Source organism: Trichomycterus rosablanca, chromosome 24 (genome assembly GCF_030014385.1).
Source record: "Trichomycterus rosablanca isolate fTriRos1 chromosome 24, fTriRos1.hap1, whole genome shotgun sequence".
NCBI classification, from domain to species: Eukaryota; Metazoa; Chordata; class Actinopteri; order Siluriformes; family Trichomycteridae; genus Trichomycterus; species Trichomycterus rosablanca.
In genome coordinates, this window is record NC_086011.1 from 10,946,559 (window position 1) to 10,973,175 (window position 26,617).

At 40.1% G+C, this 26,617-nt stretch overlaps 1 protein-coding gene across 4 annotated transcripts in view; it reads right to left on the minus strand.

Moving 5' to 3' along the window:
* The window catches only part of cpne5b (copine Vb), a 277,781-nt gene that overhangs the window by 191,538 nt on the left and 59,626 nt on the right, over positions 1 to 26,617 (minus strand). For all 4 annotated transcript variants that reach the window (XM_062986426.1, XM_062986428.1, XM_062986429.1 and 1 more), the window contains exons 2-3: positions 15,985 to 16,025; positions 11,359 to 11,405 (exon numbers count right to left, since the gene is read on the minus strand). In XM_062986426.1, coding sequence (XP_062842496.1) covers positions 11,359 to 11,405; positions 15,985 to 16,025 — 88 coding nt within the window. The remainder of the gene's footprint in view (positions 1 to 11,358; positions 11,406 to 15,984; positions 16,026 to 26,617) is intronic.

Here is a 26,617-nt window from a genome sequence, read left to right on the forward strand (position 1 = left end):
GGGCTGCCATATCATGGCATTCCCTTGGCCCAATACTTGTGCTAGATGGGCGCGTCACTGCCAAGGACTACCGAACCATTCTGGAGGACCATGTGCATCCAATGGTTCAAACATTGTATCCTGAAGGCGGTGCCGTGTATCAGGATGACAATGCACCAATACACACAGCAAGACTGGTGAAAGATTGGTTTGATGAACATGAAAGTGAAGTTGAACATCTCCCATGGCCTGCACAGTCACCAGATCTAAATATTATTGAGCCACTTTGGGGTGTTTTGGAGAAGCGAGTCAGGAAACGTTTTCCTCCACCAGCATCACGTAGTGACCTGGCCACTATCCTGCAAGAAGAATGGCTTAAAATCCCTCTGACCACTGTGCAGGACTTGTATATGTCATTTCCAAGACGAATTGACGCTGTATTGGCCGCAAAAGGAGGCCCTACACCATACTAATAAATTATTGTGGTCTAAAACCAGGTGTTTCAGTTTCATTGTCCAACCCCTGTATATATATATATATATATATATATATATATATATATATATATATATATATCATGGGAGGTGTGCAAGGAGGAAACCCTTGCTGTCAAAAAAAACATCAGGGCAAGACTAAAGTTTCCAGAGAACACCTAGACAAAGACCAGAACTTCTGGAACAATGTGCTTTGGACAGATGAATCAAAAGTAAAAATTATTTGGGCACAGTAACAAAGACATTTTTGGTGCAAAACAAACACATCATTTGAGCACATGAACACATGGAGCACATGGAGGTGGAATCCACAAGAAAATCTTCACTGTATCAGAGGGTGCTTGAAAAAAATATAAGACCATCTGACCAAAAACTGAAGCTGAAGCGAAGGTGGACCATGCAACATGACAACGACCCACAACTTTCCAGTAAATCCACCAAGGAATGGCTCAAAGAAAGAAATGTAGAGTTCTGGAATGGCAAAGTCAAAGCCCGGATCTTAATCCTATTGAGATGCTGTGGGGTGATTTGAAATGGGCTGTGTATGCAAGAAACCCCTCAAACCTCACACAGCTGAAAAAACTTTCTCCCAGTCGATGTCAGAGACAGGTAAATGGTTATAGAAAACATCTAATTTAGGTTATTTCAGCCAAAGGGGGAAATACCAGCTAACTTTTTCCTCACAATAAATTTCCATTTTTGTTCATTATGTTTTACAACTTGTGTTTTAAAGTATTTTTTCAGTTTTATTTGTTTAGTTATATAAGCTATACAAATATTTCATTGGACCACCTTTAGCTTTGATTACAGCACGCATTCACTGTGGCATCGTTTCCACAAGCTTCTGCAATATCACAACATTTATTTCTGTCCAGAGTTGCATTAATTTTTCCCCAAGATCTTGTATTGATGATGGGAGATTTGGACTACTGCGCAAAGTCTTCTCTAGCACATCCCAAAGATTCTCAATGGGGTTCAGGTCTAGACTCTGTGGTGGCCAATCCATGTGTGAAAATGATGACTCATGCCATGCCCATGCCAGCAGGGAAGAAAAAATCCATTGATGGAATAACCTGGTCGTTCAGTATATTCAGGTAGTCAGCTGACCTCATTCTTTGGGCACATAACGTTGCTGAACCTAGACCTGACCAACTGCAGCAACCCCAGATCATAGCACTGCCCCCACAGGCTTCTACAGTAGGCACTAGGCATTATGGGTGCATCACTTCAGCCGCCTCTCTTCTTACCCTGATGCGCCCATCACTCTGGAACAGGGTAAATCTGGACTCATCACACCACATGACCTTCTTCCATTGCTCCAGAGTCCAATCTTTATGCTCTCTAGCAAATTGAAGTAGTTTTTGCCGGTTAGCCTCACTGACAAGTGGTTTTCTTAAGGCTACACAGCTGTTTAGTCCCAATCCCTCGAGTTCCCTTCGCATTGTGTGTGTGGAAATGCTCTTACTTTCACTATTAAACATATCTCCGAGTTCTACTGTAGTTTTTCTACCATTTGATTTCACCAAATGTTTAAGTGATTGCCGATCACGATCATTTAAGATTTTTTTCCCACCACATTCTCTCCTCGAAGATGATGTTTCCCCACTGTCCTTCCGCTTTTTAATAATGCGTTGGACCATGGGCGGATCTACCGGGGTGGCATAGGGTGGCACATGCCACCCTAAAAGAAAGCCTTGCCACCCCTGCTGCCACCCCAGTTGGAGGCAACGAATTAAAAGAAAAGTTATGGCCAATTTGACATTTACGAGCACGAATCTCCAATGTCCGACTGCAGTGAACGCAGCACGAGATAACGTCAGAGCGGCGCGAAACGTCAGATTGGCGCGAAACGTCAGATTGGCGCGAAGCGAGGGAGCCAGGAGTCGCGAGGAAAGGAGACACGGGAGGAAAAAGGTAAAAACTGAGTAACTATCTATCAAGAAATTTAATTATAATGAAACCGCAGTGCTAGTATAGTTGCGATGCTGATTTTGAGATGTTAAAAATCAGGTTGAAGAACGTTATTTCGCTAACTATACACAGACATCCCAAGTTGCAAAAACTAATTTCAGGGAGGTACCCCCGGACCACGACCCCGACCCCCTAAGCCCCAAAAAAAACCAGCTAAAAAACTTTTCGCACACACCAAAGGATATGGGTGATAACAGAATTTTTAGAAGCTGCTAACTGAGCTACTAAGTTAACTGTTCGTGTCACAAACACATTAATGTGTACTACATAGTGCACTAGATTGTGTGAAAGATTACGGATTTATGTTCCCTACATAGTGCACTAGACAGTATATTAGACAATTGATTTATGTTCCCTACACAGTGCACTAGACAGTATATTAGACAATTGATTTATGTTCCCTACAGAGTGCACTAGACTGTATATTAGACAATTGATTTATGTTCCCTACACAGTGCACTAGACAGTATATTAGACAATTGATTTATGTTCCCTACACAGTGCACTAGACTGTATATTAGACAATTGATTTATGTTCCCTACAGTGCACTAGACAGTATATTAGACAATTGATTTATGTTCCCTACACAGTGCACTAGACTGTATATTAGACGATTGATTTATGTTCCCTACATAGTGCACTAGACTATATTAGACAATTGATTTATGTTCCCTACATAGTGCACTAGACAGTATATTAGACAATTGATTTATGTTCCCTACACAGTGCACTAGACTGTATATTAGACAATTGATTTATGTTCCCTACACAGTGCACTAGATTGTAAATTAGACGATTGATTTATGTTCCCTACATAGTGCGCTAGATTGTATATCAGATAATTTAATACGCGATGGGAAAAAAGGTCTGTGTCGCCTGCATGCACATGTGTGAGTGTGTGTGTGTGTGCGCGCGCGCGCTCTTGGCCGCTCGTTCTAGATTCCGGGAGATTTTATCTGACTTGGGGGCATCAGGGAGCCGCTATGTACAGGGGTTGGACAAAATAACTAAAACACCTGTCATTTTAGTGTGGGAGGTTTCATGGCTAAATTGGACCAGTCTGGTGGCCAATCTTCATTAATTGCACATTGCACCAGTAAGAGCAGAGTGTGAAGGTTCAATTAGCAGGGTAAGAGCACAGTTTTGCTCAAAATATTGCAATGCACACAACATTATGGGTGACATACCAGAGTTCAAAAGAGGACAAATTGTTGGTGCACGTCTTGCTGGCGCATCTGTGACCAAGACAGCAAGTCTTTGTGATGTATCAAGAGCCACGGTATCCAGGGTAATGTCAGCAAGAACGTTATTTCGCTAACTATACACAGACATCCCAAGTTGCAAAAACTAATTTCAGGGAGGTACCCCCGGACCACGACCCCGACCCCCTAAGCCCCAAAAAAAACCAGCTAAAAAACTTTTCGCACACACCAAAGGATATGGGTGATAACAGAATTTTTAGAAGCTGCTAACTGAGCTACTAAGTTAACTGTTCGTGTCACAAACACATTAATGTGTACTACATAGTGCACTAGATTGTGTGAAAGATTACGGATTTATGTTCCCTACATAGTGCACTAGACAGTATATTAGACAATTGATTTATGTTCCCTACACAGTGCACTAGACAGTATATTAGACAATTGATTTATGTTCCCTACAGAGTGCACTAGACTGTATATTAGACAATTGATTTATGTTCCCTACACAGTGCACTAGACAGTATATTAGACAATTGATTTATGTTCCCTACACAGTGCACTAGACTGTATATTAGACAATTGATTTATGTTCCCTACAGTGCACTAGACAGTATATTAGACAATTGATTTATGTTCCCTACACAGTGCACTAGACTGTATATTAGACGATTGATTTATGTTCCCTACATAGTGCACTAGACTATATTAGACAATTGATTTATGTTCCCTACATAGTGCACTAGACAGTATATTAGACAATTGATTTATGTTCCCTACACAGTGCACTAGACTGTATATTAGACAATTGATTTATGTTCCCTACACAGTGCACTAGATTGTAAATTAGACGATTGATTTATGTTCCCTACATAGTGCGCTAGATTGTATATCAGATAATTTAATACGCGATGGGAAAAAAGGTCTGTGTCGCCTGCATGCACATGTGTGAGTGTGTGTGTGTGTGCGCGCGCGCGCTCTTGGCCGCTCGTTCTAGATTCCGGGAGATTTTATCTGACTTGGGGGCATCAGGGAGCCGCTATGTACAGGGGTTGGACAAAATAACTAAAACACCTGTCATTTTAGTGTGGGAGGTTTCATGGCTAAATTGGACCAGTCTGGTGGCCAATCTTCATTAATTGCACATTGCACCAGTAAGAGCAGAGTGTGAAGGTTCAATTAGCAGGGTAAGAGCACAGTTTTGCTCAAAATATTGCAATGCACACAACATTATGGGTGACATACCAGAGTTCAAAAGAGGACAAATTGTTGGTGCACGTCTTGCTGGCGCATCTGTGACCAAGACAGCAAGTCTTTGTGATGTATCAAGAGCCACGGTATCCAGGGTAATGTCAGCATACCACCAAGAAGGACAAACCACATCCAACAGGATTAACTGTGGACGCAAGAGGAAGCTGTCTGAAAGGGATGTTCGGGTGCTAACCCGGATTGTATCCAAAAAACATAAAACCACGGCTGCCCAAATCACGGCAGAATTAAATGTGCACCTCAACTCTCCTGTTTCCACCAGAACTGTCCGTCGGGAGTTCCACAGGGTCAATATACACGGCCGGGCTGCTATAGCCAAACCTTTGGTCACTCGTGCCAATGCCAAACGTCGGTTTCAATGGTGCAAGGAGCACAAATCTTGGGCTGTGGACAATGTGAAACATGTATTGTTCTCTGATGAGTCCACCTTTACTGTTTTCCCCACATCCGGGAGCGTTACGGTGTGGAGAAGCCCCAAAGAAGCGTACCACCCAGACTGTTGCATGCCCAGAGTGAAGCATGGGGGTGGATCAGTGATGGTTTGGGCTGCCATATCATGGCATTCCCTTGGCCCAATACTTGTGCTAGATGGGCGCGTCACTGCCAAGGACTACCGAACCATTCTGGAGGACCATGTGCATCCAATGGCGGTGCCGTGTATCAGGATGACAATGCACCAATACACACAGCAAGACTGGTGAAAGATTGGTTTGATGAACATGAAAGTGAAGTTGAACATCTCCCATGGCCTGCACAGTCACCAGATCTAAATATTATTGAGCCACTTTGGGGTGTTTTGGAGAAGCGAGTCAGGAAACGTTTTCCTCCACCAGCATCACGTAGTGACCTGGCCACTATCCTGCAAGAAGAATGGCTTAAAATCCCTCTGACCACTGTGCAGGACTTGTATATGTCATTTCCAAGACGAATTGACGCTGTATTGGCCGCAAAAGGAGGCCCTACACCATACTAATAAATTATTGTGGTCTAAAACCAGGTGTTTCAGTTATTATGTCCAACCCCTGTATATGCGGGAGACTCCCGAAACTTTCTGGAGATTTGGGATGTCTGTAAACATGTAATGTTAGCTAGGTCTGACGTTAGTTATGTGTAAAGTAGGCTATAAAAGCTAATATTGATTCAACGTCTGTCAAGGAAAACATTGTAAAGTTACTTTGAATCTTACAGAAATGAAGAGGAAGGGTAGTATACATAGTTTTTTCTCACCAAAGAGAGAGGCGACAGAAATAGAAAATGAACAACTGAGCAAGGTAAACAGTGAAGATGAGGTGGAAGGAGAGAGAGAAGAGAAGGATAAGGTGGAAGGAGAGAGAGGAGGGCAACAGAAACGTGACAGAGATAGAATAGGCCAAGGCAACCAGGGACAGGAGGAAGTAGGAGAATACCATAGCGGTGAAGATATGGAGGAGGGAGAAAGCGAGAGACAAGATAACACACAGGGCTCAGACAGTGAAAGGGAAAGGAGAGTGCCTGAGCCATCACCAACGATCTCGGTATGGAAATTGTTGCTGCATAGTTTACTAAGTTACATATGAATAAGAACAACAAATGACAAAAACGGACATTTTGCTGTAAGGTGTATTTAAGAGACATTGCTTAGACTTCTTCAAATAAATATAAATATTCATGTTTGCTTAAATATGAATAATTGGGGAAACTTGTAAGTGTGAAAGTGTGATGAGATGGGGACAGAGTTTTAATATTTTGTGTACAATGTATTTTAGATCTATTGCTAAGGTTAAATTCCAAAATTACACAAATAAACCTAAAAATACTCTCCAGGCTAAAATGTTAGTGTGTGCTAACATAGTCTGATAGTTATAACTAATCAATGACAGTTCCAAATTGATTATGTTTTTACTAGTTGTTATATTGTATTATTAGTTCAGATGTAATGCAGTTTGAATCTTTCCTCCCCTCCATCTTCTAGACGTATCCAAGTCCAGGTGTGAGGTGCCAGTGCAGCCAATGCGAGAGAGTTTCCCTAAGACCCTCCAGGGAGGAGCCAGGAGAAGCTTCCGCAGCGACTGGTACAAATCTCATCCCTGGTTAGAATACTCGCAATCGAAAGATGCAGTTTACTGTTTTGCTTGTAGGCATTTTTCCCTCCCCGATGCTCCAAGGACTGTTTTCACCTCATTCGAGGGTTATTGTAACTGGAAAAAGGCTACAATGAAAGACAGTGGTTTCTGTTCTCATGCCAGATCTGAAGGCCATGTAAATGCAATGTTTGCATGGACAGAGAACAAGAAAATTATGGATAAAAATACCTCAATGTATGCACTAATGGATGAGCAAAAAAAGAAGCAGGTGGCTGAAAATCAATACTACATTAAAACATTAGCTGAAATTTTAGTTCTAACAGCCACAGAAAACATAGCACAGCGGGGTCACAGAGAGTCTCTCGACTCAGAAAAAAAGGGTGTTTTTCTGTCTATGTTAGACTTGCTGGGTAACCATAACCCTATCATTAAAAAAAGACTTGAACAATAAGTTAAAAATGCAAAATACACCAGTAAAACAATACAGAATGAAATACTTGAGTGCTTGGCTGCAATGGTCAAAAAGGAAATCATCCAGGAAATTAAAACGAGCAAGCAGTTTTCAGTTATTGTTGATGAAACTAAAGATGTTAAGAAAAAAGAGCAAATATCATTTGTTCTGAGATATTTTTACAACGGTGTGGTTCATGAGAGCTTTCTGGAGTTTGAAGTGGCAGAACACCTGGATGCTGCCAGCTTAAGTGACAAGATTATATGCTTCCTTGAGAAGCATGGGCTGGAGTACAAGAAAAACCTTGTAGGCCAGGGCTATGATGGCGCGGCAGTGATGCGCGGGGCACATGCAGGTGTTCAAGCAAAAATAAAAGAAGTAGCCAAACATGCCTTTTATGTTCACTGTAGTGCACACTGCTTGAACTTAGTTATAGTAGACGCTGTAAAAAGTGTGGCAGATGCAGGAAACTTCTTCTCATTATTGGAACGACTGTATGTATTCATGTCTGAGTCTTATGTACATAACAAATGGCTGGAAGTGCAGCGGGAGATGTTTGATGGTGCACCAAGGGAACTCCAACAGCTAAGTGATACACGTTGGGCCTGTAGGCACATAGCATGTCACAATGTTATGGACAGGTTGCCTGCAATAGTACAGGTGCTTGAAGAGATCGCATCTGAGAACCATCCACAAAGAGCTGTTGAAGCAAGAGGGATATTGGCTCAAATTGATCTGAATTTTGCTGGATCTCTTGTTCTGTTCAAAAAGGTCCTGAGTGACTCCAAATTTTTATCAGACATGCTCCAGTCTAAAACAGTGGACTATGCCAAGGCTGTTGAACTTATTGAAGCACTTAAAGAGACACTGGTCCAGTACCGTAGTCAAGCCTCTTTTGAGGAAATGTGGAGTGAAACACTAGATTTATGTCAGCGAAGTAACATTGATACAACTCAGCGAAAACCAAACAGGCCAAGACAGACAACAAAGGTGCTTCAGGATACTGTCATCCACTCCACCTTGGGACAGCATGTAGTTCCAGATAGCAAACACACATTTTGTGTCTCTGTGTACTATCCAGTTCTGGATAACATGATTGGAGAAATAGGAAGAAGATTTTCTAACACAAATTGTAAAATTATGCAGGGTGTCCAGGCACTAAATCCGTCAAGTCCAACTTTTTTGAGGGAGGAGGCTGTTCTGTTATTGGCTGAAGCTTATGATTCAAATATTGAGGATCTCAAACACGAGTTACATCAGGCAAAAAGAGTACTAGGCAGAAAAAAGGGGGAAAAGGAGAGTCCTACCACTTTAATGGAGTTCACTCAGTTTTTGGACCCATACCAGGATGTTTTTTATGAGTTGTTCAGGTTGTGTAAAATAGCAGTTGTTTTACCTGTGAGCAGTGCATCCTGTGAACGAAGTTTTTCATCTCTCAGGCTCATAAAGACTTATTTGCGGTCTACTATGACAGAAAAGAGACTATCAAGTTTGGCTGTACTCAGAATTGAATCAAAACGCACAAAAAGCATTAGACCTAGATAAATTTGTTAAGCGTTTTGCTGAGCAACATGGAAATCGCCGCATTCAGCTGTTATAGTGTTGTTGTTATTGTTGTTGTTTTTAATGTCTCTTTTGTATATACAGTACAAATCTGTTCAAGCTACTGAGGGACAAATGGGGAGAATGTGTGTTTCGAGTAAAAAATAAAAGCAATGTCCAGTACCTTGTTTGAGTGCCATGACCCATTTATTTCCACAGTGTATTTATGCTCACCTTAGTACAGCTCAGCCCATAGATCTTCATGGGTTTTTCTTTGGATAGTTGCTTCTTGTACAAATGCTGGCTGCAATGCTGCCACTCTGACCCTTTTGAAGTGTGTACATACTATTTCTCATCAAACTGATTAAATTCAGTATAAATACGTCTGCCATATGATGCCACCCCTCAAAAATTCCTGCCCCCCTCTCGCCACCCCATAAATATTTTTCTAGATCCAGGTTATACCTGTTGCCACTGTCATCAGGCGCTTAACCCCCCACTGATGGAACGACTGAGCCAAAATGTGAATCCAGAGAAGATTAACCAGGACAAGCTGCTCACCTGTGACATGACCATGGTGCCACCATCACATCACTGAAGCAGCTTTCCCAGTCTGAAGCTTATGCTTTTTGCCAGCCAGAGGTGCTTGCTGCCCTCGCTTAGTCACAGTGCCCAATGTGACAGCAACTAGGTTAGTCTTGGCGCCCAGTGTGATAGCAACTAGGTTGGTCATGGCACCAAGTGTGACAGTAACTCTGTTGGCAGGGCGCCTGTTGTGACAGCGACTCGGTTGGCCATGGTGCTCAGTTTGACTCCAACTCAGTTGGTCACTGTGCCAGGTATAATGCCACAGAGTCTGATGTGATGGCAACCTAGTTGGTCCTGGTGGCCAGGCTGGCATGTTTGGTCACAGAGTCTGATGTGATAACAACTTTGTCACAAAGACTTGTAGTTTTGCAGCTACCATGAACAACCTGTTTTTGAGATTTGCACATGGGTGATACAGCAGAGTAGCGTCTCTGTTTTTTAAGCTGCTGCCAGTCTCTAAGTTACCCTGTTTTGATTTCATTTAACATGAAAAATGTTCAGTAGGACTGAGGGTCACTGAAATTCCTTTACACCAAAGCATTAGGGCAGTGTTAGCTAAGTGCTTGAGGTACTGGACTAGTAGTCTGTAGATTGGTTCGAACCCCAAAATTGCCACTGTTGTGCTCCTGAGCATGGCCCTTCACCCTTACCTGCTTAAACTCTATTTAGTCATAATTGTAAGTTGCTTTGGATAAAAGTGTTTAATAAATGCCATAACTGTAAATATCATTCATTTTATCATTTTCATTTATTTTCTTTATTCATTCATTGTCTGTTTTACTACCTGTTTATCCTTTTCAGGGTCACGGTGGGTCAGGATTTAAATTTGCTGATGCAATGTCAGGCTAAAACCATCAAAAACTTTCAAGTAGCTTGAAGGGGTTTCAAAAAAAGAGTGGTACCATTTAAAAAATATACATTTCAAACAACAAGACCTTCTTGTCACCACCCAGCCATGAAAACATTTATTAAAATTGGAAAACAAGCTGGCTGTCTAATCCTTATAGCAATGCTTTGAGAAATATGGAGGAAATATTATATACAGAATATTAAAGGCACTAGATACAGAGTGGGGTGTGTGTATCCTCTTAGGGAAGAATTTCTCTGCCATGATTTGACAGTACAGAGGCGTGTTGCAAGAATAGAATAGCTTGACTACATGCGGTTAGACAGGCTTTGACTAATTGTGTCTTGCTGAAACATGCTGAGCTGAAACCACTGCCACAGTTCAGCACATCAAAAACCCATAATTGAAAGTTGGTTTGTTCTTTTATGTTCAGTTGCAGAACAACGTGTGTTAATACTTAGAAGGGAATTTACATGTCTTTGTTGGACAGGTTTTTGATTATTTAGACATTTACAATTCTCCCCCATTACATGCTGGCTAAAAATAACTACAGGCTAACACATACAACAGCCAATGACAGACTTCTACATATAGAGCCACAACATGCACAGAGGAACATAGAAGAATGTCTTCGCTCTATGTACTGGTTGCTCAACCAGACAGTAGAAATCAGAGTTGCGGCAGCAACAAGGAGATTCCTCACCCAGCATTTCCTCTCTTAATGTAAAATCCCTTTTGAGTTTCCCTTCTAGCCCATGTTTTATGTCTGTGAGTCCATCCCTTGTTTTTAATTTGTCCTCTGTTCATTATAATCACATGTTTTTTATTATCTGGCTAATTAGTGTGTATATAAGCACATGTAGTGTTTTATTTTTATTTTTTTATTTTACCTAGTATTGCTGTTATCGTATGCTTACAAAGCATTCCAAACTATCTGTGTGCATTTGGACTTACCTCTCTCCATTGCTTAGTTTCCACTCCTTGTGTATACAGGACACACACTGTGGGGGGGGGGGGGGGGGATAATTCACATGTAAATAATTCTTTACCATTCCAAATCAACAGAATTTTGACATTTAAAATGCATCCACACACTTGATATCACTCCTGCTGTTCTTTGTATCTATGTACAGCTCCTGAGTTGAGTGTCATATCAGACATTGACAGTAATACTGACAGATCACACTGCTCTCTCGCTAAGATCTGCGTCTTTAAAGAGCCTCACCGGCGTTTATTTTCTTATAGTTTAGGAAGGCTTCATTTAACTTTAAAGAGCACACAGAGAGCAGTTCATCATCATTATGAACATTGCCTCTTCATGTAAACACAGCATTTATTTTCAGCCATAAAGAAATAAAGAAAACAATTTAAATAACCATCTAACAAGGCCATGCATATTACTAGATGCAATAGTAAGCAACTAGTGAAATATTCCTGTCCTTAACCCTTTAGAACACCTTTGGGAGGAACTGGCCCAACTACTGCATGGCAGGCCTTAGCCTACAATAACAGAACCTGACAAATGGTCTTTAGACTAAATGGACACAAATTCCCTCATTCCAAAATCTTTTTAAGGCTGTTAACTTCATAGTTATACACATAGTTATAAGATGGGATGTCCAGCATGTGATGTTATATTGTCATAATGTGTGATGAATAAGGATTTAACAAGGCTAAAATGTAAAACAATAAATGAATACATAAATGTTCTAGCAACATTGTGTTTAGTTTAAACAAGACCCTTAAACAAGACCCATTTAACTTACCAGACACATTATGAAAACACAAAAACGCAAACATATTGTTCACCGTATTTTCTGCAATTTCCCTCTGGGATCAATAAAGTATTCTGATTCTGATTTTCATAAATGTATTCCTAGCCTTCTTCTCAGATGCACATTTACCAGGATATTAACCAACAATGCACCAGTTTGGCATTGTGTAACTCCTTTTACAATTATGATCTGTGTAAATACTTTGACACCAAGTTGCGGCTTTTATATCTGACTGACCATCTGTTAGCAATGTGATATATAACACACCTAAATCCAAATCTGTGGAATTTAATTTTGAAATTGAAATTTGTAGTTCTTCTGTTTTGGATTAGATTTACAGTGGGGCCAAAAAGTATTTAGTCAGCCACTGATTGTGCAAGTTCTCCTACTTAGAAAGATGAGAGAGGTCTGTAATTTTCATCATAGGTACACTTCAACTATGAGAGACAAAATGAGAAAAAAAAAATCCAGGAAATCACATTGTAGGATTTTTAAAGAATTCATTTGTAAATTATGGTGGAAAATAAGTATTTGGTCAATAACAAAAGTTCAACTCAATACTTTGTAACATAACCTTTGTTGGCAATGACAGAGGTCAAACGTTTCCTGTAAGTCTTCACCAGGTTTGCACACACTGTAGCTGGTATTTTGGCCCATTCCTCCATGCAGATCTCCTCTAGAGCAGTGATGTTTTGGGGCTGTCGCTGGGCAACACGGACTTTCAACTCCCTCCACAAATTTTCTATGGGGTTGAGGTCTGGAGACTGGCTAGGCCACTCCAGGACCTTGAAATGCTTTTTACGGAGCCACTCCTTCGTTGCCCGAGCAGTGTGTTTGGGATCATTGTCATGCTGGAAGACCCAGCCACGTTCCATCTTCAATGCTCTCACTGATGGAAGGAGGTTTTGGCTTAAAATCTCACGATACATGGCCCCGTTCATTCTTCCCTTAACACGGATCAGTCGTCCTGTCCCCTTTGCAGAAAAACAGCCCCAAAGCATGATGTTTCCACCCCCATGCTTCACAGTAGGTATGGTGTTCTTGGGGATGCAACTCAGCATTCTTCTTCCTCCAAACACGATGAGTTGAGTTTTTACCAAAAAGTTCCATTTTGGTTTCATCTGACCACATGATATTCTCCCAATCCTCTTCTGGATCATCCATATGCTCTCTGGCAAACTTCAGACGGGCCTGGACATGTACTGGCTTAAGCAGGGGGACACGCCTGGCACTGCAGGATTTGAGTCCCTCTCGGCGTAGTGTGTTACTGATGGTAGCCTTTGTTACTTTGGTCCCAGCTCCCTGCAGGTCATTCATCAGGTCCCTCCGTGTAGTTCTGGGATTTTTGCTCACCGTTCTCATGATAAAAAAGCCAGAAATCTTGCTTGTTTGTGGGTGACCAAATACTTATTTTCCACCATAATTAACAAATAAATTCTTTAAATTTATTTTTCTCATTTTGTCTCTCATAGTTGAAGTGTACCTATGATGAAAATTACAGACGTCTCTCATCTTTCTAAGTAGGAGAACTTGCACAATCAGTGGCTGACTAAATACTTTTTGGCCCCACTGTATATCACAAGCTGCATAATTGGATATGACCAGTGTAACCAATTTACATTAAGTTTTAGCATCAGGCTAAATACACAATGTTACACTTGCTCACTGCAATAATCATTACACTCTTTCAGCAACATTACTGTACAAATTCAAATCTGATTTATTTCTGAAAACACCCATTGCACATAATTCTTCCTCCTGGTGTCTTTTTAGTGTCTTAATGTTAAAATCACTTGGCTTTGTTTTCTCCCACCTGGTAACCAATTAACTTATTTTCACACGTAAACAAATACAGTATTTATCTGGAAGATGTGCAAGTTCTTCACAAATCTTTCAATTTACTTAGCTTTGTGAAATTGGAAAGCTTTCAAATGACAAGTCTCAAATGTGGTCTGTATCTGTACAGTAATGTTATTGAAATTTTAACACTGCTCAAGTTGAAGTTGACAATACATATAGCTCTGTAATGTCATGTACAAACTACACTGCCTGGCCAAAAAAAAGGTCACTCATATTTCGTTGGACCACCTTTGTACAACGCATTCGCTGTGGCATCGTTTCCACAAGCTTCTGCAATGTCACAACATTTATTTCTGTCCAGAGTTGCATAAATTTTTCCCCAAGATCTTGTATTGATGATGGGAGATTTGGATCACTGCGCAAAGTCTTCTCCAGCACATCCCAAAGATTCTCAATGGGGTTCAGGTCTGGACTCTGTGGTGGCCAATCCATGTGTGAAAATGATGTCTCATGCTCCCTGAACCACTCTTTCACAATTTGAGCCCGATGAATCCTGGCATTGTCATCTTGGAATATGCCCGTGCCATCAGGAAAGAAAATAGATGGAATAACCTGGTCATTCAGTATATTCAGGTAGTCAGCTGACCTCATTCTTTGGGCACATAACATTGCTGAACCTAGACCTGACCAACTGCAGCAACCCCAGATCATAGCACTGCCCCCCACAGGCTTCTACGGTAGGCACTAGGCATGATGGGTGCATCACTTCAGCCGCCTCTCTTCTTACCCTGATGCGCCCATTACTCTGGAATAGGGTAAATCTGGACTCATCACACCACATGACCTTCTTCCATTGCTCCAGAGTCCAATCTTTATGCTCTCTAGCAAATTTTCTCTAGTCGTTTTTGCTGGTTAGCCTCACTGACAAGTGGTTTTCTTAAGGCTACACAGCTGATTAGTCCCAATCCCTTGAGTTCCCTTCGCATTGTGTGTGTGGAAATGCTCTTACTTTCACTATTGAACATATCCCTGAGTTCTACTGTAGTTTTTCTACCATCTGATTTCACCAAACGTTTAAGTGATCGCCGATCACGATCATTCAAGATTTTTTTCCCACCACATTCCTTCCTTGAAGATGATGTTTCCCCACTGTCCTTCCACTTTTTAATAATGTGTTGGACAGTTCTTAACCCGATTTTAGTAGTTTCAGCAATCTCCTTAGATGTTTTCTCTGCTTGATGCATGACAATAATTTGACCCTTCTGAAACAGATTAATATCTTTTCCAAGACCACAGGATGTGTCTTTCGACATGGTTGTTTAACAAATGAGAAGCTACTCACTGCATCAGTTAGGGTTAAATAACTTGTTTCCAGCTGAAACATAATCACCCACTCAGTAATTATCCAATGGGAGGTTCTTACCTATTTGCTTAGTTAAATCCAGATGGTGACCTTTTTTTGCCCAGGCAGTGTATTATTTAATTTAAGTTGGTCAGGTTAAATTTAAAGCAAAGCAAAGAGAGTTTCATGGAGTGTTACTTTTTTAACTTATTATAGAAGATAGTAAATCTTTCACCTGATCTATTTTTTTTTTTTGTGAAATGCATGTAAATTAACACAGCAGTGTCATTGCCAGTAAAGATAATTCAGTGTTTACACAGGTTTTAAGTGTGAATGCTATATCGGAATATATTTACACAATATATTTATATTTATTATATTTACACCAATTCTAAATTTCATTCTGCTTGCTGAAATGTCACATTGAAAGGAGTATGTACCCCCTAAATACTTTAAACTTCACTGTGTGACATACATTTTAAATATGGTAAAAGTAAAAAAAAATTAAGTATTGAGATAAAAAGTATACACACTTTTTCTAATGTTAATATTTCTATATATTCATGTGCTTTGCATTAGCATCTAAATGTGGAATCAGGACACACTGCAAAATATCAATGTTAATGTATAGCTTCTATAAAAGCAGCACAAAGTAGGACTTACTTGGGTCTGATTTGGAGAATGTGTCTTTGTCTAGAAGATTCCTAGGGAGGAAAGACAAACAAAAGATTGTTAATGTGACAGTGAAATATAAGCCACTGCTTATTTCTGAAATTTGCAGGATAATTGAATTGAGTCTGTTGACAAATGACAACTTACTGCAGTTGCACACAGAACGTGCTTTTTAGTAATGAGTATTTGAAGACTGGTGCAATATCTTTTGTAAAGAAACTAAGATAATATCTAAATTCAGACATTTGAGAAATGCTATTAAAAATAAGCAGTTTTTATTCAATAACATCACAATGACAGGATCAAGGTGACAGTAAAACAGTTTAGATTACATCACACCAGAAAATTAATGATCTTTTATATAAACAGTAATTTTAAAAGATAATATTGTGATTCCATTTCATGAATACAGTTATTATGTAACCCAAAGCTACAGTCTGTAACTTTAAGCTCAAACTGGGTATTTGGATACAGTATATGTGCAGAACACAGTTCAAAAGCAAACATACGTGTATGTAAACAATGAGCTTGTTGCACATCACATTCCATATACAGCTATAAAAGCCTCCCTGTTCTCTAAAAGCTTGCCACAAGATTTTGATGTGAAAATTTGTGTCCATTAGGTCAAAAGAACATTTAAGAGGTCAGGCACCCCAGGACAAGAAGCTCGGTCTAAACTCAACAGTGCAATTTATTGATGGGCTGTCCACATACTTTTGGCCATACAGTGCAGGTTAGTGTACACTATATGGACAAAAGTATTGGGACACCTCTTATATATTTATTTTTATTTCATGTGTTTTGGTCACACCAATTTCTAACAGGTGTAATAAATCAATTATTTAAATAAAATAATGTGTTTTCAACCTTGCTGCAATAATTTAGGGAAGACCCTTTCCTGTTCCAGCATGACTGTGCCCCTGTGCACAAAGCAAGGTATATAAAGACATAAAGAAAAGCTTGGTCTAAAGAACCTGCACATATTCCTGACAACAGCACCACTGAACAGCTTTGGAATGAATTAACACTAGAAGTCCCAGAGAGGGGTCATTTAGCATTTCTACCTTTGGAACCCAGAGACGGGTCGAATGACCTGAAGGATTTTAGCTAACATCCTATAATCACCGTCTTTTGTTCTGCAAATAAGGCCATTACTGTCGCACCACAGGAGGTTGTTGTTTTCCATTGAGTTTAGCCATTTAGTTTCTAGTTAGTTCTATTCAGTTTATTGTATTTGATAATATAAAGACTATACATATTGTATTTAGTTTAGTTTTATTTGAGCAAAAAAGCACTGAAACAATGAATCATTTTTTATATATTTTAAATAGAGAATTAGAAATTTTAGAGCAAGGTACAGCTGTGTGAAATTTCAGTGTGAAAAATATACAAAAGAACAACTGTTATTTGTTTCCATGCTTTTTATTTTTGTTATAAAAATAATAAAAAAAATACAAGGAATAAAACAATTCCACACATATTTACAGTAGGCTGCAGTGGGGGGCTGCGTGTGTGTGTGTGAGTGGCATGTCCTTCTTGTGTGACTAGCATTTCAGCACTCACTCAGCAGTCTGTCTGCACTGTCGGAACATACCTGGCACTGCCTGGGTATGTCCCTGGTACATTTGCCACACGTGTATTTGTAGCAGTCAACACATCTCTCAGTTGCACAATTGTTCGTGCATCGATGGTTGACCTGACACTTCGCCCTTTTGCCAGGGCTGGGTGTGGAAGGTTGTTGCCGAAGGAGTTTCTCCTTGCGTGCCTTCTTTTCACTCACATGAGAGTCACCTAACTCTTTTGCAAGCTCAACCAGGAAGTCCACCCGTCTCTCCTGCACCCCAGTGCATGCCTGATAAAGAACATGCGCATTCAGTGCTGCCATGTCAATCATGTTGTAGAACACGGCGACTGGCCATCTCCGTGTTCCTGCACGCACGCTGTACTCCCGCACCATTTGGTCCATTACATCCACACCGCACTTTGTGTGGTTGTATTGTGTGACCGTGTTTGGCTTCCTTTTGTTGGTATCCTCAGTCTCAACCACGCTGTGCATGCTGCTGAGAATGTAGACGGCCTTCTTTCGTTTGGGTGCATACACTGTCAGTGTGGCACCAGTGGTTGAAAACACCTGAGTGGTGAATTCAGTGCGGTCCATCTGTCTAGCGGATTGAGGAATTTCCCGGCGACTCTTGTTGACTGTGCCGAGGATAGTGGTTTTCCGGCTAAGCAGTCGTTGTGCAAGTGACAATGATGTAAAGAAATTGTCCGTGGTTACAGTTCTGCCCTTGTCCATGAATGGTTCCATCAGCCTCATCACTACAGTTTCGGACAGTCTCTCCCTGCTGGGACGACTGGGGTCCTTGCCAAGATATGGGAGGACATTACAGATGTACTTTGATTTCAAGTCGCAAGCCACCCAAAACTTGATGCCAAACTTGTCTGGTTTTGTTGCAATGTATTGCAGAAAACAGCAGCGAGTCTTTGACGGGAAAAGCTGTTCATCAATAGTGATGTGTCGACCAGGGTTGTAGGATGCGATGCAGTTGGTGACAAACGATCTCCACACATCGGAGATTGCAGCAAACTTATCGGTCTCCGCTCGCTCACTGCGTGTGAACATGTCATCAAAGCGTAGGTGTTGCATGATGTCTTGGAAGCGGTTTCGGGCCATAGTTGCAATGATCCTTGGGTTTGCCAGGTTTGCTGACCAGCTGTCACGTAGTGATGGAACCTTGGTCACCCCCTGACTGAAATAAATGCCATTAGTTCCGGGAGATCCATGAACCAATCCACCTGCTCTGTGTGACGTGCATGTTGAGTAGTCCATTCTTGAATGCTACGAAGCATGTCAAGAGTGATAAAACAGAGGAAGCTCTGAAGGCGACTCCGGACACTTCGTCTGGCCTTAGCCCTTGGCTCTCCATCTGTAGGGTACGGTTCTATTGGGGTGAAATGGAGACGTTTCCCCACTTGTACTTCACGCCACACTGTGCCATCTTTTGCGGTCTCTGTCGGCTCACTCGCCAACCGAGCTCTCTTTTTTGGTAGAGGAGGAGTCTCCTCATCTGCAAGATAAATAATTTCAAATTAACATTTTGTTTTGGTTCTAAATAAAAAAGATAGTCAGGAAATAAAAATAGGTAATTTGAAAAATCTAACCTGAAGACAGCTCAGAGTCCGAATCCGGTTGAAGGACTATGTCTTCTCCATCTGAGTCACAAGGGTTGGTGTTGCTCAGGATCAGTTCCAATGCCTGTTGAGTGGTGAGCCTTCTCTGCATTTTGTTTCTTTTGAACAAAATAGGTGAAGCAGTCACCTATTTATCCCCCACAGCACAAAAGGCTGCATGCAAATTTGCTAAGGTGTTAGCAACCTTATGCATATCCCCTGCACAACAATGCAGCTGGGGGGTGGGCAGACACACTCAGGAGCAGCTTACATTCTTTTGCTTACACTCATAATATAAACTCATATTACACTCAAAAACATAAATAAATTATTTTAGAAAAACTTGAAAACTTGAAACAGATTGTATGTTTTGCAAACTATATGTACAATATAACCAGTTGATTTCACAACTGTTAAGAGTATGTTAGAAATTGATTTTTTAGGTAAAATTTATTGATTTATATGGTAAAACTTTTTGACTTATAACTACTTAAAAAGCTGACTTTTGGATGGAAAAAGCCATTACATAATGTCTGGCTAATTCTCTGTACAGAACATTTAGGAACAGGGAACTGAAACTGATCTTTGTGAGTTTTTAGTCCTTTTCAAGTATTAGACAGACGTTAGTGTGAATTCAGCTCTACTCCCCCCTGCAGATTCCTCAGGCAATGGCCACATTTACAAATGAAAGGATGCTAATTGGAGCCATCAGAGTCGTCAGTTCGGACTAAGGGTCATTTGACCCTCTTTCGGGACTTCAGGGGGGAGCTCGAAATTTCTGGGACTTCTAGTGTTAAAACATCAGTAAAGGCTTTTATATAGAAGTGTTTTTGAAATGGGATGTCCAACAAGCTCATGGTCAGGTGTCAACATACTTTTGGCCAAGTAGTGTATGATATACTGTGGGGCAGATTGAACAACAGAGTTTGTAAAACTAGGGTAACCCCACCACAATAAACACCCAACCCCTGATTTCACTTGTTCTGAAAAAAGATACAGGAAACTTGATGCTTTTCCTTGCCTCAACCTGTCACCGCATCCCAACCTCTAAATCAGAAGTGACATATCTGTTAAAGCCGCACAAAGGCTGTGTGTCAGTTACAGAGAACCTGTTATCTTCAGCTCCCATTTAACGGTATGTGGTGTTCCTGCAAAATCTTCCCCAACAGCTTGCCACTAAAAACAACAGTTTTTTGTTTGTTTGTTCATTTGTGTTTTCTTCCTAATAATTATGATGAGATATGACCAGATTGGAAGAAAAGGGAGAAATGCATAAATAGAATTTAAAAATATCCAAAATTGTTTGAGCTTGAGCCCTGAAGCCATAGCCCTCTATGGCTTGTAGTTTAACAAATCATTATTAGATCTTCCAAAGTTAGAACCCCTTCTGAGACTAAGATAATCTGCCCAATGCTGTTGCTAAAGTTGCAGTTTTAAAAACGATATGACAGCTGGCTCATCTTGACGCTGGAGCTAGTTCTTACTCTTTCCTACTGGTAAATATTGTAAAACGTGTAAGTTCATAATGACTAATCCACAAGAAAATTTCCTTCAGTCCATTATCCTTGCCAGACATTTTGTTGTATCAAGCTGACCTTGAAGTAAGATTAAAGAAGCCTGTTTAATTTAGATAGTGTTGTCTTTGTTTTATTTATGTACTAAGTGAGCCTAATTTGAATTATAATAAAATTTACACATCAGAGAGCTTTTGGACTTTTAAAAAACACATCTATTAAGACAAAATGCAAGTACTAGTACAACAGTGAATGCAGTTACTTGTAAATTGGTGAGTGAATGCCTTTAATCTGCACTAATGAATTAATGCCTTGAGCTAAAAAAATCTATCATTGGTAATGCTTCATAAAATGTAGGTACTACATTACATATGCACTGGCAGTCTCTAGTTCTATGCATTATGCTAACATTCAAACACAAAAGATTTTTTTGTAGCTACACATGAGGGCATTCCTTTTATTATCCATTAGGTGCCATTGTCAGAGAAACATCAACCATTATTTAAATAGGGGCCTGCAGGTCCTTGTATATCATGTCTATTGAAAATCAACGTGTCTTGTCTTGAGTTTTGGCTCTGTATCTAGCGAGCACAGCGTTGAGGCGCTCATTAAGACCGCTTAAGGAGTCTTAATTCCAGCCATTTTGAAACCTAAACTGTGCAGGGATTAATATGATTTTCTCCTGACAAAAGCTTAAGGTGCCAAAAAATACAGACAAGGACTCTATATTATCGTTGATGTGCATGGCATGGAGGTCTGAAAAGAATCGATTTACACTGAAGATGTAATGTGAGTAAACAGATGCTATAGTAGTATGTTGCACATACTAACTTTTCATTTTATTTCATAAATAATATATTTTATCTAAAAGCATATCTGAACAAGATTACATGTACACACTTAGGCAAAGTTAAAAGTATAAAATATCCACTGTTTAAAGAATACTACATTTGCATTTTAATGCTGTCAATAAAATGTATGACGCTCTTTATGATGCTCTGGCTGACTTTTTTTTATCTGATTATTTTCATTTTGTTAATAATCAATATTAAACAAGGTTTTGGATATGGTACTAGCTTCTATTTTAAATACAACTTGAATATTTTGATACAGTATAAAACAAACAATACATGGTATGTGGACACCCCTCACATCCACATCAGCCACATTCATTGCTAACAGGTGTATTAAACCAGAAATAAATGATATGCTTCCAACAGTTTGGAAGAGATTATTTGCATCTCCATTAAGCATTCTTCTTCTGAATGCCTTCTCGTCCAACATCACAGCCTGACCATACAAATACTTTTGTACACAAATGCCCACAGACATACTCCAAAATCCAGAGGCTGTTCTAAATACTAAGTTGGTACTGACTATATATTAATGCCCAGGGTTTTGAGATCGGAATCCCTGCTGGAAAGGTGTCCACATACTTTTGGTCATATTATGTATTTAAATATGTTTATAAAAAAGCATTTGTAATAAAGCACTCACTGAAAAGAATGAGGAATAAATGTAGAATATACAACCCCAAATCAGAAAAATGTAGGACAGTATGAAAATGTACCACAGCTTGACAGTAAAGAATATACCACTTTGTAATGTTGCCATTCCTTTTCACAACACTTGTTTTGGGTTTTAAGATACCAAGCAATAAAATGTTACTAGTGTTTCAGGAGTTATTTTGTCCCATTCTTTCTGCCAATACGAGTTTAGGTCAGGTGGGTTACAAGACATTTTCTGTCTTATGAAGTATAGCAATCAGCTAGGGGTGAATCAATGCTCATCTTAGATGTTTACCTGTGTGATCCTGACATTTGCACAAATTAGAAAAGAAGACAAGGCCAATTATATTTCATTAACTAATCAATAAAATTCTCAGTGTTTTTCATAATTTTTCCACTTACTGACAGAATTCTCTATCACAGTTTGCAGTTTGTTTATTATAGTTGTATAATTGTAACAGTACACACCAATCAGCCATAACATTAAAACCACCTCGTTTCTACACTCACTGTTTATTTTATAAGCTCCACCTAGCATAAAGGAGCACTTTGTAGTTCTACAATTACTGACTGTAGTCCATCTATTTCTCTACATGCTTTGTTAGCCCCCTTTCACCCTGTTCTTCAATGATCAGGACTCTCCCAGGACCACCACAGAGCAGGTATTATTTAGCTGGTGGATCATTCTCAGCACTGCAATGACAATGACATGGTGGTGTGTTAGTGTGTGTTTTGCTGGTATGAGTGGATCAGACACAGCAGCGCTGCTTAAGTTTTTAAATACCGTGTCCACTCACTGTCCACTCTATTAGACACTCCTACCAGTTGGTCCAAATTGTAGATGGAAAGTCAAAGACGATCGCTCATCTATTGCTGCTGTTTGAGTTGGTCATCTTTGAGATCTTCATCAGTGATCACAGGTCACTGCCCACGGGGCGCTGTTGGCTGGATATATTTTTGTTTGGTGGACTATTCTCAGTCCAGCAGGGACAGTGAGGTGTTTAAAAACTTCAGCAGCGCTGCTGTGTCTGATCCACTCATACCAGCACCACACACACTAACACACCACCACCATGTCAGTGTCACTGCAGTGCTGAGAATGATCCACCACCCAAATAATACCTACTCTGTAGTGGTCCTGGGAGAGTCCTGACCATTGAAGAACAGGGTGAAAGGGGGCTAACAAAGCATGCAGAGAAACAGATGGACGACAGTCAGTAATTGTACAACCACAAAGTGCTTCTATGTGGTAAGTGGAGCTGATACAATAGACAGTAAGTGTAGAAACAAGGAGGTGTTATGGCTGATCGGTGTATGATATATGGCCAAAGATATATGGATCCTCACACCCCTTTACTTAAGGTTGCTGTCAACTCCTAAAATCCATAAAGACTTGGTTTGATGAGTTCGGTGTGAAGAACATTCAGTGGTCTGCACAGAGCCTTAACAGCAACCACACTGAACACTTTTTTGATTATTTGGAATGTTGATTGTTAGACAGGACTTTTTGTCCAACATTAGAACTTGACTTCACAAATTCTCTTTTGACTTAATTGGTACAAATACCACAAGCACACCTTAAAAACTTGTAGAAAGCCTTGCCAAAAGAGTAATCATCAATTTCTGGGCTGTCAAAAAAAACCTGACAATTTAGTTTAAATGAACAAAAGCTAAAACAACACTAACTAAATAATACATTTCTATGTGTTTGTCTTATAAAAAATTAATTAATTTGTCTTATAATAAAATTAATGTATTCATTGCCTGTTTTACCACTTCCATTAAAGGTTGCGGTGGGTACAATTTACTGGACAAAAGGGTAGAAAACACCATGAACAGGTAGCCAGTCTATCACAGGGTAAAACACACACACACCCACATTCATACACACATTCACACATGCACATTTACACATAGGATAATTTTAGTAGCTCTAATTAACCTGACTGGATGTCTCTGGACTGTGGAAAGAAACAGAGCTCCCGGAGAACACCCACTCAGACACGGTAACATACAAACTCCACACAGAAAGGACCTTCTTGTTCTGAGATGACAGTGTTACCCACTGAGCCACCGTGCCACCCCTGTAAAACATATCATTAAAAAATTCTAAGAAATTCTAAGACATCCAATTTTTGTATATTCAACCTGGACCTTTTTATTTGTAGTCACTGAGCCATTTTCATATAAGTATAAATAAATAATTCAAAAATTCTAAATTGTTTAAAGTAAAAAATATTTTTTTGTTTAATATTGATTTATTAGTAGTACGTCTAGTAGTAGTAGAAGTAATATGTTGTGTTTGGGTAGTGCGCTAGCCCAACACTGTTTACATCCAAGTTAAAATCTCAGCTGAGCTATTGGCTGGCCAGGCATCTAGACAAACAATATCTGCTAAGACTAAAAAAAAAAAATCCAGAATCTTGAATACTTTGCCAATACTGATACTGGTTTAAAAACAAACTTTAAAAGTAATGTAATTCTTAGTGCAAGGTCAGACTTGAGTGCAGAAAAAAAAAGATCAACCTTGAGAAATTGAACCATACCAATCCATAGGGTCAAGCTGTATTGATATTAATTATCTCACTGGATACATACTTTGACAGTTTGTCAAACAAACAAAAACATGTGTGGGTTTTCTAAAAACAACAAACATCAGACTGTTAATGTCAGGCAATTCCACCTTCACAGCTACTGTTGGTATACTCAGTTCCCAAACAACTACAGAATGTTTATGAAGAAATGTGATGTAACACAGTGGTAAACATACCCCTGACAGATAGAAATCCAAAGGGGTTAAAGCAGGACAGTGTAGTGGCCACTTGATTGGACCCCTACGACTATTCCACTTTTGGGGCAACTGCACATCAAAGTCTCTGACAACGCCTTCGTAATGAGGTGGGGTGCCATCTTGTTGAAAGAAATCATGAAATGTTCAATTCTCTAACAACAATGAAGGAAAAACATCTTCATCCATCAACCTAGTGTAATGGTCTGCTCTTAATGTTCCGTCACTAAAGAAAAGGTCCCATAATTTGGGTGCCTTATACTCTACACTATACCATGACATACATGTTAAACTGATCATTTGAGGAAGGGTTTGTGTCTGACCAATATCAGACCAATATAAATATGTTTGTTCACCTTACTATTCATAAAGAAATTTGCTTTATCATGGAACGGCAACTGATGAGGGTGTGTGTGTGAGGGTTTATCTGAAGTTGCTTCGGTATGTCATCCTTTCTGCTATTCAAAGGTGTGGGTCATCCTTGGTCAGATGTAGCAGCACCTTAATTTTGTAAGTGTGTCATTAATGGTTAGACCAAATTTGCTGAAATGAGGCAAGACTAATCCTACATTCCAAAGACAGTCTACAAGTGCTAAGTTGCGATCGTCCATCTTTCATTTATTAGCGACAGAACCTGTTTCTCAGAAGTTCAGTCATTGTACAGCGCCCCTGGAGCAGACAGGGTTAGGGCCCTGCTCAAGGGCCCAACAGTGGCTGCATGGCAGAGCTTGGATTCGAACTCTCAAATTGATAGTCCAAAGTTCTACCTACTAGGTTACCACTGTCCAATTAGTTAAAACACCAAATGTTTTGTGTATCATATGTAACAGTTAGAGCTGTTACTCTTGCCTTTAATTAATTGAGGACTGTGGCAGCCACCATAGTGTGGAGAAGCAGCCCCCTCCCTTTTTCCCTGCACATCAGGTGTAAGTTATTAGCACCTGTGGGTATATAGGTATGGCAGCAGGCTTGGCGTTTGAGCTCGTGATCTCACCGTTATGGGGCTTGTCCTCCAGGGCTTTGCTGCTGGGGGATGTTTTGCATGAAGGTGTTTTCTGGATACGGGTGTCGCTTTCTTTCTTCTCCAGTTCGCCATGCCGTTAGTTATTAGCGCCAGCATATACCTAGTATGCTGGTTTTGGAGCTGCTGTTGGGTGCTGTCGAGGGCAGTACTGGCTTTAAGGTGTGCATGTTGGCGTGCCGGATAATGGGTGGGTTTAAGAATTGGTGTTGGTAGGTACTTCATTCATCGTTTTATATGTGTATTTATTAGTGGTGGGGATAAAGTTTCTTTCCTTCCACTGTATAATGTGAAGCCTTTTAGTTCATTATGATTTAAAAGTGTGTTCTGCGTTGGCGCATCATCTGGCTGGTCTAGGTGGCGTTCCAGGTGCAAAGGACGGAGCCTTCTATTGAAGCACTGCTGTTTTGCCTATACCAGGCATGTCCAAAGTCCGGCCCATGGGCCAATCACGGCCCGAGGTCGGATTTTATATGGCCCGCGTCTTCTGTCTTGAATTGCATTACTTGTGGCCCGCCAGCACAGTCAAACAAAAAAAACAATAAATTATACTAATTCAAGATGTAATTCCCCTTTTTACCATATTTTATTGTTTAAAATAATGTCATCAGGGACTGTTGGC